Below are 18896 nucleotides of genomic sequence, written 5' to 3' on the forward strand. Positions count from 1 at the left end.
TATGAGACTTAGACACACAGGACCAGAAAGGGACCAAATCTGCATCAGCCCAAGTGCATGGGGTGCCAGCTGCAGTGGGGCAGGAACAAGGAGTCCAGTGTTTCTTCTGCTGACACTGCTGAGTATGTCATGGAACCATACCTAGACTCATACTCTACCCAGATGTAAAATAAAACATCAATTTTCACCAGAGCCATGTTACTTTAAAAAACATAAAACAAAAAACAAAAAAAAAACCAAAAAAAACCCAAAAAAAAACCTCAAAAAAAAAGAAACACCAAAACCCCCAAACAAACAAAAGAACCAAACACAAGTATCAAAATGCAAAAATAAAAAGAAAAAAAAATAAAACAAATTTTCCACATAAACAAAAGCAGGACATAGTCAAGACAGAATAAGCACAGGTCGGATGCAGAGCAGCATGCTCAGGATGCAGGATTAAATGCTCAGATGTGTGTGGGACACCAAGCACCTGCCAGCCCAGAGGGCATTTGCTGCAGGCCCTCTTGGCTTCCCAGCCACCTCTGCCCAGCAAAGTGCCACAGCCAGCAGGACCAAGAGCTGGCACCAGGCACGGAGGATTGCCATGCCTGACAGACTTTAACACCACCCCTGACACACATCAGACACGTGTGGAGTCCTGCCTTGCACAGCAAAGGAAACACAGACCTTAAAGGCGACACAGACTTTACGGGCAACGAGCTTCTCCATGGCAGTGAGCATGACCGGGTAGCGGATCTCCTTCCCCTCGCTGTCCCGCTCCACCTTCCCATCCAGCGCCGGCGACTTGCGCGCCTCGGCGTGGGCGTAGTCCGGCCCAACCGTGTACACCTGCAAACAGAGCAGCCACCCCTGGCACAGCCACCAGGCAAACTGCAGCTTCCACAAGGCATTGCTGCTGCACACACAAAAGGAGGTGAGATGGTCTCACATTCCTCCTGGTGTGATCTACAGAGCTTTGGGGCTGAAAATGCATAGTCAGCACCTCAGAGCTTAAACACACATTTCAGAGCCTAAGCTGGACTATGCACAACTGCTGAACCTTCAGCTCCCCTGGGCCTGGCAAAGGAAGGCTCTGTCCCAGGCTCCTCCTTACCTTCACATCAGTGCCATCCGTAGGCATGAACTCCTCATAAATGTAGGAGCCTGTCTTCCTCACGCTGCTCTCTGGGGAGTACACACTGCTCCGGCTGCCAATCTGAGAGCACAGAACAAACACCTCAGGAACAGCACAGGGATCCTTGTCTCAGATGGAAGCAGAAAAGCAGAAGTTTCATCCCATACGTAGAGAATGTAGTGGACTTAACTGATTAGCATGGCCTCCCAGCCATTACAGCACACTTATTTATGGAGGACAAAAGAGACTAAAATGCAGGCAGCAGGTAACTCATTTTCCAGGCTTTAAAGAGGAGAAAAATTACTATAGACCATCAATTTGTCTTCAGTCACTTCAAGGATATGGAACAAAAAAACCAATTTAACTTCCTTCTAGGACCATGACTGATTTTATCAACATCGATAATGATGTTGTTTTCATTTTTAATAAGGCTTTGGATACAACCTCAAGAGGCATATCTGTATCTTACCTAAGGGAACAATCATTTTAGGGTTATTAATGGCAGATGTGTAACTCACTGGAAAAAAGATACATCACAGCTATAACTGTTCACTGGCAAAATGGGGGAAGTGAGTAAGGGCAGACTTCCTGTGGAATCTAGGAATAAATACTGCTTTTATCATGTGTGCAAGGTACACTAAATGGGAAGGGCAAGAATGATATTACACGATAGGAACATAGGATTTTTGAAAAACTCATCTTGATAAACCCAGGAGAAATCAGCATGCAATTCAGAATGGGACACAGTGATCCATGACTACAGGATAAGGGTCACCAAGAGGATGGGGAAGGTGAAGTCCTTCTGTGGTTCCCAGGTAGATGGGGTAGAACTGAAAGTTCTAAGAAGGTCTGAACTTCCCCAACACAAACCCTTCCTTTCCCGTTCACCTGCCCCAGCACTCCTGAAGCCACAGGGGTGCCAGGTGTGCTGTTCCAAGAGCAGCTCTGAGCCCTGCTCACCTTTCGGAAGAGGCGCTGGCTGCCCCCGCCCGCCGAGGTCGGGTAGTAAATGTACACGTTGTGGTCCTCAGCGCTGACCGGCTTCTCGACAAACGGCTTGGGGAACACAGCTCCGTTCACCTCCACGTGGTCCTCCCCTTCCACCAAGTTGCACTCTGGAGACAGAGCAGAGCAGCAGCATGTCAGGAAAGGTGAGGCAGTCCTAGTGCAGAGCCACAGCCCCTTCCAGGCCCATCAGCCAGCTTTGCTGCTGGGACCTCTGCCCACGAAAAACCCAAAAGACTTATGAGTCAGGCCTCTTTGAGGTGAATGTAGGTCTCTGTCCTCTGCAGACTATCTTAAATAGCCTGGGGAAATGGCTTTCAGGAGAGGCTGGACACCGACCTTCTGGTCTGTCAGGATCTCGATTGAGCACAGCATAGCGGGGCAGGTCTATGCCCTCCTCCTGGAGGATCCGATACACTTCGCGCCTGTGGAGGACAGAAGCAGCATCAACAAGAGTTTAGAAGGTCCTCAGTACACATCAAGGGAAAGACTTCACTCCCACTGATGAAGAACACAGTCAGATTAACACAAAAGAGCATCAGGACAGACTGCAGGTACTTTTCAGCATGTGCTGTCTGGATGAGTCCTACAGGCTCTGGGGTTTGCCTCAGTCCTGCTCTGGACACAGACGCCTCAGAGTAAATCTCTACCTGGCCTCAATGGTTTTATCCTCAAAGCCATTCCCTCCATATTCTGGACAAACCCCAAAAAGCCACTGCTAAGGTCCCCTTCCTCCTCATTTCACTCTTTTGTGACAGAAAAATGAAGTTTCCACAGCATGCTGAGAAGAACCAGAGGAAGAGAGAAGGGGCTTCAGAAGCTCACAGACACCCACCTGTCCTGGATGTAATACTGCATATCAAGGTCGTTGATCAGAAACGGCTTGCACAGCTTGGCATAAGCAACTGCCTTATCCAGGGGGAATCCTGAAACACAGAGTGAGGACAGAGGGGAAGGCTGAAAGGAAACTCCCTTGATCATGGTTCAAGCAGGCTAAGGGCTGCTGCAGACGTGTTACCTTTGGAGTGGAAGGATATCAGGCAGTCACAAGAGGGCCAGTTCTCCACTGGTTCATTCAGAATAACATCTTCCCCCATGATCACCACTGTGATGTACTCGAACTTGCACAGACGTTCCAGAATCTGTGTCATGGGCTTTGACTTGGACTTTTTGGTCATGGCACAGATTCCCACCACAATCTGCCGTTCTGGTGGCTGACAGAGGGGAAGACAGAGATCAGCTTAGTAGCATTTAATATAACACTGAATAGGGGCCAAAAGCAGCCAGGAGCTGGAGATCATCTTTTCTGCATCCTGTTCCTGGAGGTTACAGAAAAAAATGAATGTTTTCTTCCTGCAGAGACACCTTTGCCCTTTTCACAGGTGCTAGAGCTTTCCTTAAAAAATTTCGCTGGTAAAACAGAAAGGTTTACAGGAGTGTCAGGTTAAGTTTCCAGAACAAAGAAATCCACTACTTTTCCCCAATCAGACCTGCAGTAAAAAAGCTGGATTTCCTGAGGTAGTGAGCACAGCAGCATGATGTAATGTGTCCTGCCATAAATGCCACTGCCCTGTCCCATGGCTGTGCCAGGTGCTGTGTCCCCTGCAGTCCCAACTACCTGCAGCCCCAGTAGTAATCATGCAAAACCTGGCTGAGACCCAGGGATTCTGCACAGGTGCTCCAGCCCAGAACGCCGGCATCTCCTTACCGACTCCTCCTCTTCATCATCTTCAAAGAAATCAGTTTCGTCTGTCTTCATGTTTGATCCCATAAATTCTGTCTCATCATCTCTGGAACCGACAACAAACCTGGGAGCAGAGTTCTCTTCCTCACTGGAGGTCGTCAGGGACGACATTGCAGCTCCGGTGGCCGACCATCCCGCTCTGGAAGGACAGAGTGCAAAGGGAGAGAGTTCAGCTGCAGGGCCATCCCAGGCCCAGCTGCATCATGGAGCAAGTGATGGTGGGGAGGCAGGGACTGATTTGGCATGAGGGAGCTCAGGGACAGTGCTGCCCAGCACAAAAAGAGGGAACAGGAAGACACTCTCAGGGTAGGAGGGGATCCGGAATTCTGGATCATTTTAGATAAGCAGCTCCATTTTTCAACTAACCCCCCTGCACTGGGACAGTGTCACCACCAGCACTGAAATAGTGTAACCCTTACAGTGATGCATGTCCAGCCACTGCCTAAATCGTGGACAGGGACAGGGGACACTCTTGCAGACTCATATGCCCAAGGACATCAACTGGGACTCCAGAAGTCAGGATAAAGCTCAGGTCAGTGACAGTGATTTTCCAATTGCCAATTTTCATCCTTTCAGCTCAAGAAGACCTACAGTAACAGAGAGAACAGTTTGAGAGGTGCAGGAGTTTGCAGGGAGGAGGAAAAACAAGTGAAAACTCTATGGCAGGGAAAGAGGACACAGAGGGAGCAACAGTCTGGGTTGCAGGTCAGGGTGTCTGGGTTTGCAAGTTGGCATAGAATCACAAAATACACCAGGTTGGAAGGGATCCATCAAGACTGAGTCCAGCTCCCGGCCCTGTGCAGACATCCCAAGGACCGCACCATGTACCTGAGAACACTGTCCACATGTTTCAGATAGGCTTAGTACTGTGACCAGTGCAGAGCAGAGGGGAACAATCATCTGCTTTGACCAGCTGCTGAATGTATGCTGAGTTAGAAACACCAGGAAAGGAGCATGTCCTCCACTGTCAGCTTCAAGAGCTGCACTGCCTGCTCCAGAGGGGACAGAGTCTGAACACACCATTCAACTGACCCGCACGTGCCAAGGACACAGCTGTTCACTGCTGACCTAAGCTCCACACACAGTATCAAGCAGGTATCTTTCACTGTGTTTTTCCTAATTATAAAGTAGCCAAAAGCATTCCTCCTGCGTAAGGTTCCACTGCTGGATCCACTGGGGGAGCAGACAACAACCCAAAAGAAACCACACAGGAAACACAGCAAGCCTGCACTTCGTACATCCCACACCATCTCTTCCATCTTAGCCCCAGGCACCGAGCCCAGCGCTGCTGCTCCCACAAAACCCTCAAAGCACAGCACACATCTGGCACTGAGATGTCTTGACCAGCAAGAGTCAGAGCTGATACTCACCATCAGGGCTTGCTGCTAGTGGGAGAACAGTGCTGGCAGCCCAGGCTACAGAGGCATTTGCTGTGCACTCCACACAGCCCTGCTATCTCCAGAGGAGGACGAGAGTAGGATTCCCAACATACTCAGGAACCATTTTCATGCCTGTGTCCTGCTGCCTCAGCACAACAGTGCAGAATGAGCCCTCAGCAGGTACACTATCAGCTTGATGACTGCTGATTTAATGAAGTGAAGCAAACCATGCAAAAGGAAGAGGAGGGTTATTTCTCCAATCCCTTACTCTCCCCTCCCTACTGGAAAGAAAAAAAAAAAAAAGAGATAAAGCAGCAGGAAAACCTTTGCCCTAAGAACTCAGAAAGCAGCAACTTCTCTATATTCCTCCTCCTATCCCAAAGAAAAAGCCTTTTCCTTACTCTATAGCTCTGTTTCAAGGCCATGACACCCATACTCACATCAGGTGAAAACTCAGAGCCCCACTGAAGCCAACAGGCACCGACAGCACTGGCATGCCCACCATGTAAATAAGGAAAGCCTCATGATTTCAGGTGTGGGAAGAGGGTTAACTGGAAGCTTTTCCTAGTTTTTCTTGAAAGCAGATCCCTTACTGTAGACTTATACCAAGCAACTACAGAGTCTTGATGAAACAGAAATTTTAGCTACAGGCATAACTAAGGCATCAAAAACTCAGACTGTTACTCTTAAATGGACACAGGCAAGTGGAGTTCTATTCTGGTATCTAAGGACAGTGACAGAAGTTTGCCCACCACACCTGAGCCAGCTCTAGTGTTGAACTGGCACGGGGCTCATAGCCAGGAGGGTGGCAATTGCCATTAGGGAACCCTTGCAGGTTCCTGCACAGCACACAACCCACACTTCTCACACCAGCTACAGCATAGTGATGGTTCTGTCCCTGTTGATTGCTGAGCTAATAGAAGCCATACATTTTGCCCAGTTCCCAGCTGCTGAGAGTGCTATGGGTCCCACTTCTCATTAATCACAGTAAGAAAATTCAGTGTTGAGTTAATGCTGCCGACTGCGCTGTCCAAGGGAGACAAGCACTAATGTGGCTCTGGCACATGTACACAAAAAGTAAGGATGATTCTGGCTTTGAGTCAGAATATTCAGGCTTGGTAGTCCTGTCACAAATACAGGAGGAAGTACATGCCAGCCACTGCAGCTAAAGACTTCCCTGCTGCACTTCCAAGAAGGGCAGCTGCGATCTGCTGCACAGTCATACCAAAGGTTGCCATAATTACCCAATCAGCAATCCAAATCTGCTGACACACAACCCTAAATGGAGCCACAGACCTTGCCTCTGATGGCCTGGGACTGATTTAGCTCCCTAGACTGCCCTGTATTAGTGATAAGAAATTATAATTGTTTTCCGGTTCCCCAGCAGATCATTCCAGTGCTGTTCTCTTTACAAAGTAAAGAGATTCTTCACTCCTGCTTCTGAGATACCAGACATTTAAGGTGTGAAGGTGTGATTAGGTCTTGTATTAAGTTTGTACTCAGTGTGGCAGTAACCAACTAGAGAGTGTGTTTGGGTTGTCAGGGTTTTATTTCACTTCGGTTTTTAAACAAAAGGTGCAGATGCAGGTGCAGTCTCTCTGCTGCCGGGCTGACAGACAGGGACGTGGCTCATCGTATTGCTGGGGGCGGGAATTCGGGTCACCCTGGCATGCAGAAAGCCTGCAAACATGATCCAACTTAGAGACCACAGCCTAGCCAAGCCAGGTCAAGTACGTGCAGGATCACAACTTCCAAGTACACACACAGCTGGCATTTTAAAACAGTAATGCTGGCAATGTCTTGTAGAACTACCTGAAATTACTGATGGCCCTACAACCAACCAACCAGTCCAAAGAACCCAACCCTGAAAGCTGAGACCCTGAGCAGTGAAGTACCTTTGCATGACCAGCGACACACAGAGAGCTACTTCCACTGTTACAAGGAACAGTGCTTCCATTAAGGTTAATTCCATACTTTAAAACGGTGAAAGCTGTACTCTTATCATGGGCACTTAATTGCTTCAGAACCGAAATATCACCTATTTTAGGGTTAATAACTAAACCTATTTGGACATGGTGTATCAGAGAAATCCCTGGTAACACAGGCGTTCAAGGGGCCCACAGCCAGGACGCTGAAGTTAAGTTCAGTGTGTCCAAGCAGCGCTCTCAGAGCGGCCGAACGCAGCAACAGCTGCAAAGGCGGAGCAGGGGCGAGCACTGAGACAGGCTCCCGGCTTATCCCGCACACCGAGCAGCGCCGCGCACAGCGGCGACACGCGTCCGTGTCCGGCATCGTGCACAGCGAAATATTTAACCAGACTAGTGAGACCTGTAAAGCGTGAAACGCCTCAGCACAGGGAATTCCACCGGCACGGTGGCGGTCCCGGAGTTCATGGCAGGGAGGCTTCGCACCGGCCCGCCAGGCTCGGGAGAGACGGCGGCCGCGGAGACAGGGGCACGGGCACGGGCACGGGCCAGGCCGGGCCGGGTCGGGTCGGGAGAGCGGCGCGACCGCCAGCAGCCCCGCAAAGGGCGAACGCCCGGTGCCCCGAGAGGCCTGAACCGGCACCGGCACGGGCACCGGGCCGCACGGACAGGCCGAGCGCGGCGGCCCCGAGCGGCCTGGAGGAGCGTCGCCCGCCGCAGCCCCTGAGCCGGGCGGAGCTCCCGCGCCGTGCGGGGCCGGGCTCCGGGCCAGGCGGGCACAGGCGAGTGGCGCCGGCGGGCGGCGGAGGCGGCACGGGACCGGGCCGCGCCTCGCTGTGGCGCCGCCGCTGCCGCCCAGCCGGCGCTCCGCGACAGCCGCCGACAAACAGGGCCCAGCGGCGGCGCGACCGGCCGCCCGACCCCTCCCCGCCTTGCGCTTCGCTTCCCGCCGCGGCCCCGGCCCCTCGGCCGCCCCTGCCCCCGCCGGCGGCAGCAGGGGGCGCCACGCCAGGCGCCGCCATTTCGCTCCGCTCACCTGCGGCCTCCGAACGCACCCTGCGCTGAGGCGCCGCCGTCGGCCAATCACCGCCTGCTGACGGCCGCAGGCAGCCAATCGGCCCGCAGGAGGCGGGCCGGCCGCTGCGCGAGCGGGCGCGGCGTGGCGGCCCCTGGCGGCGGCGGCGGGACCTGCACGGCGGCCGGGCGCGCCGCGCGCACGTGGGCGCGGGCCCCGCGCGGGCCGTGCGGTAACGGCGGGCACTCGGCCGCACCGGGCGGGACACGCGGCACTAGCGGCCGTACCGGGCTGGGCGCGCGCTTCTACCGGGCGGCCGCTTCCTGTGTGCCGGAGCGGTCCGGCGGTGCGCCAGCAGCTCCCGTCCCTTGGGGGTCTGCGGTGGCGAACGCGGAGCGCTCCCTAGCCCGCCAGTGTGGCCCCGCCGGTGTGGCGGGCACGGAGCATTGCGGGAGAGCTGGTGACCGCCGAGAATAGGGCCCTGACCCCGCAACCCATCGCGGGCTGCATCCCATCGAGGAGCTGTGGTGACCGCTCCCGGCTTCAGGTGGACGGACTTTGACCCGGCCGTGCCCGCCCGCCCCGGGGCGCGGCGCGGGGCTCCGAGGCGCGGGTCCCGGTGGGGAGCCGGACCGTCCCGGCGCGGCCGCCCCTCCGGCGCTGTCCGGGGAGCGGTGCTGAAAGCGGCGTTGGCCTCGGTGGGGCGGGGCGGGGCGGGGCAGCCAAGCAGGTGGCGGTGCCGCCAGGCCCCCCCGTGCCCCGCCGGCTCCCCGCCCCCCGAGCGCCCCGCCGCCGTTCCCGTTCCCATTCCCCTCACGTCCGCTGCCCGCCCCGGCGCGCTTGCTCCGCCGCTCCGCCATGGCCAGCACCTTCGCCCGCGCTCTCTCCGCTCGCCGCTCCGCCGGCCTCCTGGCCATGGTGGGCGCCGGCTCTCTCGCCGCCGGCTTCCTACTCGCCCGGGACTCGGTCAGCGCGGGCGACCGGCAGCGTCGGCGATACCCGCCCAGGTAATGCTCGCGAGCGGCGGGGGCGCACAGGCGGGCGCGGCGGGCGGGGGACGATCCCTGCGGCACCGGCACCGGCTCGAGCCTGGGCGGCGGGTCCCGGAGCAGCTCATGGGGGCGGCGCGATGGACGCTGCTCGTCCGTGACGGGAAGGACCGGGAGGCCCCTAACCGAGCCCGTCCGGCCCCGGGCCATCAGGGGGACGGAGCAGCCGCAGGGGCTCAGCCGTGTTGGACGGACCCGCCCCGCCTCGGGCTGCTAGCCCCCGGCTCCGCGGGCCCCGCCGTCCCGCGCACAAGGACACCGGCACACCGGGTGTGGTCCCGCGGGGAGCGGAGAGCGTAGGTCCCGGCTCCCCGGGGTTCGTGGTGTTGCCGCAGGCCCCTTGGCGCTGGCTGGGGCTGTGAGGGCTGCGGGGGCCGCCCCGGGCACATTCCCGTGTCCGGGGGCTGGCTCTGGGCGCCGCGGTCCGGGCACGGAGCCCTGGAGCTGCCAGCTGCCCTGGGTGATCCCAGAGCACCGGGACAAGCCGCTGCAGCCCGGAACGTGCGAGAGCGGGAGGGGACAAATGTTTGACAGTAGGATTGGGGTCCCGAGGGACTTCCCGGGATGACAGGGAGGGCAGAGGTGGGGGTCGTTTGGGAGACGGGCCAGCTTGGGATGCAGCAGTGCTGGGACCGCTCGTGGGGACGTACCGCAGGCTCGGCCCGACAGAAGCCAGGGAGACTTTGCCAATGTCCTGGTAGGGACAGGATGGAGCAAAGGGTCCATTTTGTGCTGCTGGCAGAACACCCAGGATCTCTGACTGTGGGAGCTGGTGTCAGAGCAGCCCCTGGCCCAACCTCATCTGGCTGTACCAGCCTTCCCACGCGCCTGCCTTCGGGACAGGCACTCCTCTATTGAAAAGAAAAGCTTTGCTGGCAGGTCCTGGCTCTTCCCTCTCTGGGCCAGTTTTTAAAGGAAGAACTGGAGGGGCCTGTGGGTGCTGAGCAAGCAGCCCCATGGATAGATTTTGGATGACAATGAGATGTGCAATCTGGACTTTTGGGAGGTGGGCACAGAGCTGAGCTGGGCCAAGTGGGTGCCTATACAGCCACAGGCTGGCTTAGGGGTGCTTTTGAGGTAATGCTGGCTCTGCAAGAGCCCTGGCCCTATTTGCGCACCCGGTTCCTGATCCCTTAAGCCAGATAAGTGTCACAGCTGCAGCACGAGGCTAAGGTTCAAGCTCTAGACCAGAAGCTTTCACGTCACTCCCTCCGAACGTTACTCCCCTTTGAACAGCTCTTTGCTGCACAGCCAGGGCAAGTGCCTCACATTCCCATGGTTCTGGTCACCATCGCTTGCCATGGCAAGTAGGGTGGAGGAGACAGAGGCTGGTCCTGCCCAGGGTTTGTGCTGCCAGTCCTGAGGAGCACAGAGGGGCATAGGGCTGGACTCAGTAGCTACCTGTGCCTCACAAGAGCTCAGCAGAGCAGGAACGGGGCCAGGGCCAGAAGGAGAGAGGGACAAGGTGGCCACCAGCCATCCTTATGCTGGCAACAGCTGCTTGGCTTAGCACATCCTAGGGGCAGGCCAGGAAAAGCAGGACTGAGTTTTCCTGCCCATCCCAATGCCAGCAGAGGCTGTGCACAGGGAAGGAGCAGGGTGGGAAGGAGGCAGCACGTTGCTGCTCAGAGCACTGGCAGCTGCTGCCATCCCTGCACCAAAAGCCGACAGTCAGAGCGGCGTGTCGCGGTGCTGCATTGCAGGCTGGGAGCCCTGGGCATGTGGAGGGCTCGCAAGGAGCTGCTGCTGGTGCTGTGGCAAGCTGCGCTGGTCTACACAAAGTCGGGGACAGAAACTGAGCGAGGCCGGATGTTATTGATTATTTACCTCCCATGAGGGGGATGTTTTCCAGCTTTCTGTATAGATTCTGCAGAGATACAGACATCAGGTCAGGAGGGGATGAAGTCAAGGTGGAGCTGTGGCTGAGAAGCTGTAAAATGAGCCTCCTGGGGGGTTCTGTTCAGTTGGGAATGGTTTTTTCACGGTGCTGACACTTGAAAAGAATCTGGAGAGAGCCCTAGGGGTGAGCTGCAATCCCTCAGTCTGCAGCCAACTCTCCCGAGGATTTTGCCCCTCTAGTCTTTAAGTTAAAAAGGAGAGACATTGGCAGCAGCCCTGAAGGGTCTGAGTGACATTCCACAGGCTCCTGTCAGAGGCACTGCAGGATGAATGGCTGTGCTGGGAGGGCACAGGCCCTCCCACCTCAAGGAGACAGGGGTGCCCTGTGCCTTCTGCCAGGTGGGTCCTATGGCAGGTATGGCACCACACTGGGCCACCACCTTGGGGCTCCCAGCCAAAGCGTCTCCAGATGAAGCCCAGACAAAGCCCAAGCCCCCTCCTCCCTGTGTGAGCAAGCCTCATACTTGGCTGCCTTCCAGCTCCCACTTCCATGGCCCCACAAGGGTCTGCTGCTCACCCCACACACCCCCACGCATCTCCAGAGCCCATGTGGGGCTAGGACTGCCTGGACACCTCACGTCAGTGATGCCAGAAGGGCACTGGACACTGCCACATGAGAGGTGAAGAGCTGTGGGGAGGTGCTGTCACTTGTGGAGAAGCTGCCCAGTCAGTAGATGACGGGGTAATAATCCCTGCTGGCTGCTGAGCAGGTGTGCTCTGGGGTCAGGCACCTGCTTGCTCAAGGGCAGAGAGGGCAGCTCTGTGGGTCACGGGCAGGACAGCAGGCTGAGGTGAGCACAGGACAGCGTGGCTGCAGTGCTGAGTTGCACTCCTGGCAGACATCCTCACTTCCGCCTCGGCAGCCAGGCTGGAGCCCACATTACCACAGATCCATGGAATCATGGAATCGTTGAGGCTGGAAAAGACTTTTAAGATATCACTCGGTTCTGTGGCACAAAAACTAAAATTTTCTTTGTGGGAAAAAAAGAGATGGTGCTGAAATGGCCATAATTTTACACCCAGCCTTGGGGACCAAAACCAAGGGGTTAAAGCGGCCCAGGTGCAGCATCATCCTCACACTGTGACAGAGGACCCCTGGATAACCTGAGCACATGGTGAGAGTGTGGTGCCACTGCCAGAGCCCTGCAGTGCCAGCCTGGACACAGCCTCCCCCACCGGCTCTGTGGCACCATGGTGAGCACAGTGCCAGGTGCTCAGGACCTCACCCCTGCTTTACCCAGCTGCTCCTGGCAACATCCATCTGAGTTCAGCTCTAGAAAGGCTGAAGAGAGGCTGCCCAGTTTGCTGGCTGTGGTCTGGGGCTGCTCAGGGGAGGATGCACTCAGTCAGAACTGCAGTAGGCACAGCACCTGCAGGCAGAGCCTGGGGTCTCGGGGTTTGGATGCTGAATACTTCAGGGAAGGTGTAGACAGCTGTGGCAGACAGCATGCTTCAGCCCACAGCAGTCTCCTGCCTGCTGGGAGTGAGCTGGCTGTCCTGAGGAGCCTCTACTGCTCCTGGGCATCCTCTGTCACACAGAAAGCACAGCAAGTGGTCCTGGCATGCCCATGCTTGAGCAGTGGAGGAGCCTGTTCAGGTGTCCCATCCTGATCAGCAAATGCTTTTTACAAGTGTGTCACCCAGGGGAGACAGTGGCCAGCAGATGACAGGGACAGAAGCAGTGAGGGAGGCCAGGGCAGGCTGTGTCCCATGCGTGCCACGTCATCCTCTTAGCTGGATCATCTCCTCAGGGCACAGGTCTGTGTGTGGGTTGGAAGCAGCCCTCAACCCCCTCAGCCATGGGACGAGTTCTTGTCTGGAGCAAGTGCCTCCTTCTGCTGGTCCAGGCAGGAGCTGCTAGTGCTGCCCCACATAATGCAATGGGAGCTCTACCTCCCTTTGTTTCTGCCCAGCTCAAGAAGCCCTGAGCAGTAGCCAAGCTGTGGGCGAAGGGCCACATTCCTTGGCCTGCAGACACAGGGGAGGAGGCAGTGGCAGGCACAGGGCTCTGCATTGCAGCACAGGATTAGTGCTCGCAGCCAGAACCAATGCCCAGCGTGAGCCCAAGAGCAGGAGCTGAGCACAGGGGGGTGCCAGGAGTTGCTGCTGGTGCTGGTGTCTGACTGGTGCTTCCAACAACCAGACCTGCCCTAGCCCAGGCACCTTTTCTCCCACATGGATCCCCCCAAGCTATGTCACCCCCAAAGCAGGCCTCTCTCAGATGGGTGTCCCCAGGGATGCAGGACCCCCTCCAGCCACCAGTGTGGTCTCCTGGGCTGACAGGGGCCAGTCCTGTCCCACTGAGGTGAGTGGAGGCACCTTTCCAGAGAGATTTGGCCAAGGCAAGCACTGGCAGGGTCCTGCCCTACCAATTTCCCTGTGAGTACAGAACAAGTACAAAGCTTGTCTAAAGTGGGAATGAGGTCGAGAGACAGCCTCCCACTAAGCTGATTAGAGGAAAGCAGCCCCCTAATACAATAAACTGCGCTGGGACTGTGCTGTTCCCACTGGCTGCAGTTCAGGGTCAGCCAGTCTCCTGCCCCACACCATCTGGGGGGCAGAGGTGCAGGGGTCCAGGGGTCAAACAAGCCAAGACCCTGCAGACTGCATGCCCTGCCTCCCCTACCCACTGCATCAGCAGACAGGGAGCCCTTCCATTCGAGCTGGCCTCAGGGCAGCCCCAGGGAGTGGAACCCCACTCTGCAGCCCAGCTGCCCTGGCAGCTCAGCGTGGGGATGGGCTCACGTGGCCCCACTGCTCACCTGGCAGGTTCTCCCACCCTGGGGCCCTGCTGTGTGTTTGATAAGGAGCCACTCCCTAAGGACTGGGCCAGATTAGCCTGTGGACTCTTGTCTTGGTTCAGTGCCAGCCCTGGGTTTGGGCTCTCCCTGCCCTTGCCCCACAAGACTGCAGCTGCCTGCCTGCCCCAGCTGTCCCCTGGCCCCAGAGGATTCATTGGTGTCTCCTCCCGCAGCGCTGAGTACCCTGACCTGCGGAAGCACAACAACTGCATGGCCAGCAACCTGACGCCAGCCATCTACGCCAGGCTCTGTGACAAGGCAACCCCAAACGGCTGGACCCTGGACCAGTGCATTCAGACTGGCGTCGACAACCCTGGCCACCCCTTCATCAAGACTGTGGGCATCGTAGCTGGTGATGAAGAGACCTACGAGGTAAGTGGCAGCCAGAGCCTTGCCTGCAGCAGCCAGAGGAGTGCCAGTACCAGTGGTACAACCAGCAGCCTGAGGCATTACTGCCCACCTCCTCTTGCCCAGCCTGAGCGGCTGGAGAGGCCCCTGGAAAGTCTCCACGTGCTCCTGCAGGATGCAGGGCTCCTTTGGAGCAGCTGTTCCTGGAGCCCTGCAGCCTCCTGCTCCACTTGCCCTGTAGACTGCTGTTGCACTGCAGGAGACACTGTCCCCCACACTGGCAGTGTGGCCCTGCCAGGCTTGTGGCAGGGGCTTCATGAAGCCCTGGGTCTGCTGTACATTGTCCCCCTTGCTTGCAGGTGTTTGCTGACCTGTTTGACCCCGTGATCCAGGAGCGGCACAACGGATACAACCCCCGCACCATGAAGCACCCCACAGACCTGGACGCCTCAAAGGTGCAGGAGCTGCACAGTGCTGCTGCAGGCGGGTGTCCTGCCTCGGGGCAGGGCCCTGCAGCACCAGGGCCAGCCCATGAGCATCCCGTGGCTCCTGTCTGTTCCAGATAAAGTTTGGCCAGTTTGATGAGCGCTATGTGCTCTCGTCGCGGGTCCGGACGGGGCGCAGCATCCGTGGCCTGAGCCTGCCGCCGGCCTGCACGCGCGCCGAGAGACGGGAGGTGGAGAAGGTGACAGTGGATGCACTGAGCGGCCTCACCGGGGACCTGGCGGGCCGCTACTACCGCCTCAGCGAGATGACGGAGCGGGAGCAGCAGCAGCTCATTGACGTGAGTCAGCCCCGGGTGCATGCAGAGCAGGACCCCTGCCCTAGCCAGGCAGCCCAACAGCACGGTGCTGCTCAGCCTCACGAGCTCTCTGAACTCAGCTCCAGCAGCTTGTGGCCACCTTGGACTCTTGCCCCCCTTCCCTGCCCATGGCCAGAGGCAGGCAGGCTTGTGGCACTCAGCTGGTGCCCCACCAGCCCCTGGCACAGTCATCAGCAACCCTCTGCCCCCCAGGCCAGGAAAGCAAGGGCTTCTGCCCACGGGTGCCCTGCTTGGGAGAGCCATTGTGAATCTCCTGCATGGCAAGTGGGACCAGTGAGACAGGGAGTACTGGAACCAGTGAGGGTGCCTTGGCTCCAGCCGTGCAGCCTGGGTGAGCCCATGAACTCTGCCTCCCTCCAGGACCACTTCCTCTTTGACAAGCCGGTGTCCCCGCTCCTGACAGCAGCAGGGATGGCTCGAGACTGGCCTGACGCCCGAGGGATCTGGTGAGGTTCTGCCCTGGCACTGGGGGGACAGTACTGCTCCATCTGTCTCAGCCCTGCCACCCACGGTTCCCGGGTTTGCTGCGCCACAGGCCCTAGCACATGGCACCAGTGCCCCTGGGCCAGGCTCACCATGGGCTCTGTGGCCTCACCTGGGAGCTCCTTGTGAACCACTGTCAGCAGTCTACTCTTCCCTACACAAACACAGCACGGTACTGGGAAGAGGGACTGTGGAGCCAGTACCAGCTGTCAATCCTGCCTGCTCTCACCATCCTGCAGCACCTTGCACTCTAAGGCTGCCAAAAACCTGCAATTGCCTTCTGCTTCCTGGGCAATCCCCAGCACTCCTCCTGGCTTCTACACACTCTATGTGACACAAATCTACCCTGCCACAGTTGCATCTTACTGCTCCCTCCCAGCAGCTTTGCACAGCCATGCAACATCCCACACTCACGCAGAGCAGCAGCCAGCACACGTGTCCGCCCATGCCACCCTCGCTGAGGCTGTGCCTTTATATGGAAAACATCTCCAGAGCACACATGCTCCCCAGCTCCAGCTGCACCTAACCCAGCCCTCCAGTGCACACCCCACACCTCACAAGGCCTCTCCTGCTGCCTGCTCCTATCCACAGTCCAGGCTGGGTCACCACCATGCTGCCACCCAAGGCACTGGAGACAGCTCCCATCACCAGCAGTGACACATGTGGACGGGCACTGGCCCATCTCCAGGAGCATCTCCTGGCTGCCCACCCTGGTACAATCAGCACTCTGCAGCCAAGGGCAGAGCTGGCACCATGGTGGCCGGGCAGAAGAGGCACAGTTGAGTGGGCACAGGCTCTCTGCAAGCTGCCAGCACAGCCAAACACTGCCCTTTCCCTAGGCACAACCACCAGAAGACCTTTTTGATCTGGATCAATGAGGAGGACCACACACGTGTCATCTCCATGGAGAAGGGGGGCAACATGAAGCGCGTTTTTGAGCGGTTCTGCCGGGGCCTAAAGGAGGTGAGTGTCCAACAGCTTCTGCTGAGCCAGCCCCATAAACAGGCAAAGAGGGGCACGCAGGGCTCCTGTGGTGCTGGTCCTCTGCTGGGTTCTCCTTGGCCAGGGATGAACGACTGCTTGTGCCTCTAACTCAGGTGGAGCGGCTAATCCAGGAGCGAGGCTGGGAGTTCATGTGGAATGAGCGGCTGGGTTACATCCTGACCTGCCCCTCTAACCTTGGCACGGGGCTGCGAGCAGGTGTCCACATCAAGCTGCCACTGCTCAGCAAGGTATTACCATGGCCAGTTTTGTGGTGAGCCAGGCTAGGACTGTGGGGAGCTCAGCCACAAAGGTGCAGAACAACATGGGACCCAGCCCTGGACTACATTCAGGTTCCCCTAGGAGGCATAGGGTTCAGCCCCTGCCTGCATTCCTGACCAGAGGGGTCTGGGCCCCAGGTGTCAGCCTGGGCCTGCTCAGGGCAGGACTCTGGGTGGGGCTGGTGACCCACTGACAGGACCCTGTGAGCAGCAGGGGGCTGCCCAGGGAGCATCTGTCTACAGAGCCCTGACCCTTGCTGGTCCTGCTGAGCACTGACACTTTCTCTGGGCACCAGGACAGCCGCTTCCCTAAGATCCTAGAGAACCTCCGGCTACAGAAGCGTGGGACGGGTGGTGTGGACACTGCAGCCGTAGGCGGCATCTTTGACATCTCCAACCTGGACCGCCTGGGGAAGTCAGAGGTGGGTGCCAGACAGAGGTGGGAAGGGAGGTTCTGGAATGTGTCTGCATGATAGGCCCTCAGTGCCCATGCAGCCCCAGGGCCGTGTGCTGGGAGTGGCAGCGCCTACCCTGCATGCAGCAGGACTGGCTGAGCGGTGTGGCTCCCAGGACAGTCCCTCAATCACCACCATGTGCTCCTGGTGCAGGTGGAACTGGTGCAGCTGGTGATAGATGGTGTGAACTACCTGATCGACTGCGAGCGGCGGCTGGAGAAGGGGCAGGACATCCGCATCCCCTCGCCACTGCAGCAGTTCCGGCACTGAGGGGACGCGCTAGCGCCAGCGCTCTGGGACCCAGGTCCCCCTGTAGCTTGTGCGATCTCTGTGCCCAGCATGTTGCTGCATCCTGTAACCCACAGTGTGTCAGGTCAGACCCCATAAACATGCGCTGGTGTAGCCCTGGCTCAGGCTTCTTCTTACCCCAGAACTCAGCACCCTGTCCCCCTGCAGAGGCACCACTCGGATTTCCCCCATCACAAAGCTTCACTATCACTGCACACGGGCTCTGCACCCCCTGCCCCATGCCAGCCACCCTGGCCACCTCCCAGCTGGTACCAGGAGCAGTGCAGCAGGGCCAGGAGGTGCTGCATGGCCTCAAGTCCCACACTGAGCAGCTCTGCAAGGTCTCCCCTGGCAAACGAAGGTACTGCTGCGCAAAATGTGTCTTGAGCACGCAGGCAGTAGGAGAGCAGGAGTCAGTGGGCCCCATGCTCCTCAGGATCCTGAATGGACTGCAACCAGCCTATCCAGGATGGGCGGTGTCTGCACCAGGATCTCGAAGGCAGGAGCACCCTTGCTGTCCTGCACAGGTCCCAGAGCACAGGCTGCAGGAAAGAGCAACATCAGACTGCCTGTGCAATCCACACCTTCCCTCAGACCTCCTTGCTTAATGTCCCACAGTGGGTCTGTAGCAGCCCAGGTTCTGGGCTCTAATCTGAGGCTTGCACAGCCCCACCACTGCTAACGGTGCCGAGCTTCTGCATTATTGATTACAGGGAGCCAGCCCGGGCAGAGGCAGCTCGGCGGCGGGCACTGCCCAGGGCTGTGCTCACTGCTCAGAGCTGTGCTCACTGCCCAGGGCTGTGCTCACTGCCCAGGGCTGTGCTCACTGCTCAGGGCTGTGTTCACTGCCCAGGGCTGTGCTCACTGCCCAGAGCTGTGCTCACTGCCCAGGGCTGTGCTCACTGCCCAGAGCTGTGTTCACTGCTCAGAGCTGTGCTCACTGCTCAGAGCTGTGCTCACTGCCCAGGGCTGTGCTCACTGCTCAGAGCTGTGCTCACTGCCCAGAGCTGTGTTCACTGCTCAGAGCTGTGCTCACTGCCCAGGGCTGTGCTCACTGCTCAGAGCTGTGCTCACTGCTCAGAGCTGTGCTCACTGCCCAGGGCTGTGTTCACTGCCCAGAGCTGTGGTCACTGCTCAGAGCTGTGCTCACTGCCCAGGGCTGTGGTCACTGCCCAGAGCTGTGGTCACTGCTCAGAGCTGTGCTCACTGCCCAGGGCTGTGCTCACTGCCCAGAGCTGTGTTCACTGCTCAGAGCTGTGCTCACTGCTCAGAGCTGTGCTCACTGCCCAGGGCTGTGCTCACT

General features: G+C 57.8%; 2 protein-coding genes across 10 annotated transcripts in view; one reads left to right on the top strand and one right to left on the bottom strand.

Moving 5' to 3' along the window:
* PPIP5K1 (diphosphoinositol pentakisphosphate kinase 1) overlaps window positions 1-8267 on the bottom strand; it is a 41594-nt gene extending 33327 nt beyond the window's left edge. For 2 of the 9 annotated variants that reach the window (XM_056500105.1, XM_056500104.1), the window contains exons 1-9: window positions 5237-5455; window positions 4286-4453; window positions 3831-4005; window positions 3141-3336; window positions 2958-3048; window positions 2462-2547; window positions 2078-2232; window positions 1097-1198; window positions 670-831 (exon numbers count right to left, since the gene is read on the bottom strand). In XM_056500105.1, the coding sequence (XP_056356080.1) occupies window positions 670-831; window positions 1097-1198; window positions 2078-2232; window positions 2462-2547; window positions 2958-3048; window positions 3141-3336; window positions 3831-3977 (939 nt within the window). In that variant the 5' untranslated portion in view covers window positions 3978-4005; window positions 4286-4453; window positions 5237-5455. Of the gene's footprint in view, window positions 1-669; window positions 832-1096; window positions 1199-2077; window positions 2233-2461; window positions 2548-2957; window positions 3049-3140; window positions 3337-3830; window positions 4006-4285; window positions 4454-5236; window positions 5527-8206 lie in introns of those variants that run through there. The other 7 variants (XM_056500107.1, XM_056500112.1, XM_056500113.1 and 4 more) reach the window with 7 other exon arrangements.
* A 233-nt stretch (window positions 8268-8500) lies between these two features.
* Window positions 8501-17707, top strand: CKMT1A (creatine kinase, mitochondrial 1A). The gene is made up of 9 exons (XM_056500114.1): window positions 8501-9192; window positions 14108-14306; window positions 14642-14737; window positions 14845-15066; window positions 15466-15551; window positions 16428-16551; window positions 16686-16820; window positions 17147-17272; window positions 17459-17707. The coding sequence occupies exons 1-9, from the start codon at window positions 9044-9046 to the stop codon at window positions 17573-17575; spliced, it is 1254 nt and encodes a 417-aa protein (XP_056356089.1). The 5' UTR covers window positions 8501-9043; the 3' UTR covers window positions 17576-17707.
* The last annotated feature ends 1189 nt before the right edge of the window (window positions 17708-18896 follow it).

This window comes from Oenanthe melanoleuca, chromosome 10, assembly GCF_029582105.1.
Source record: "Oenanthe melanoleuca isolate GR-GAL-2019-014 chromosome 10, OMel1.0, whole genome shotgun sequence".
Taxonomy (NCBI): domain Eukaryota; kingdom Metazoa; phylum Chordata; class Aves; order Passeriformes; family Muscicapidae; genus Oenanthe; species Oenanthe melanoleuca.

Coding starts and splice junctions, on each gene's coding strand:
- CKMT1A (XM_056500114.1), top strand. CDS start 9,044: ATGGCCAGCACCTTCGCCCGCGCTCTCTCCGCTCGCCGCTCCGCCGGC. Junction 14,307..14,641: donor GTGATGAAGAGACCTACGAG/GTAAGTGGCAGC, acceptor CCTTGCTTGCAG/GTGTTTGCTGACCTGTTTGA. Junction 17,273..17,458: donor ACCGCCTGGGGAAGTCAGAG/GTGGGTGCCAGA, acceptor CTCCTGGTGCAG/GTGGAACTGGTGCAGCTGGT.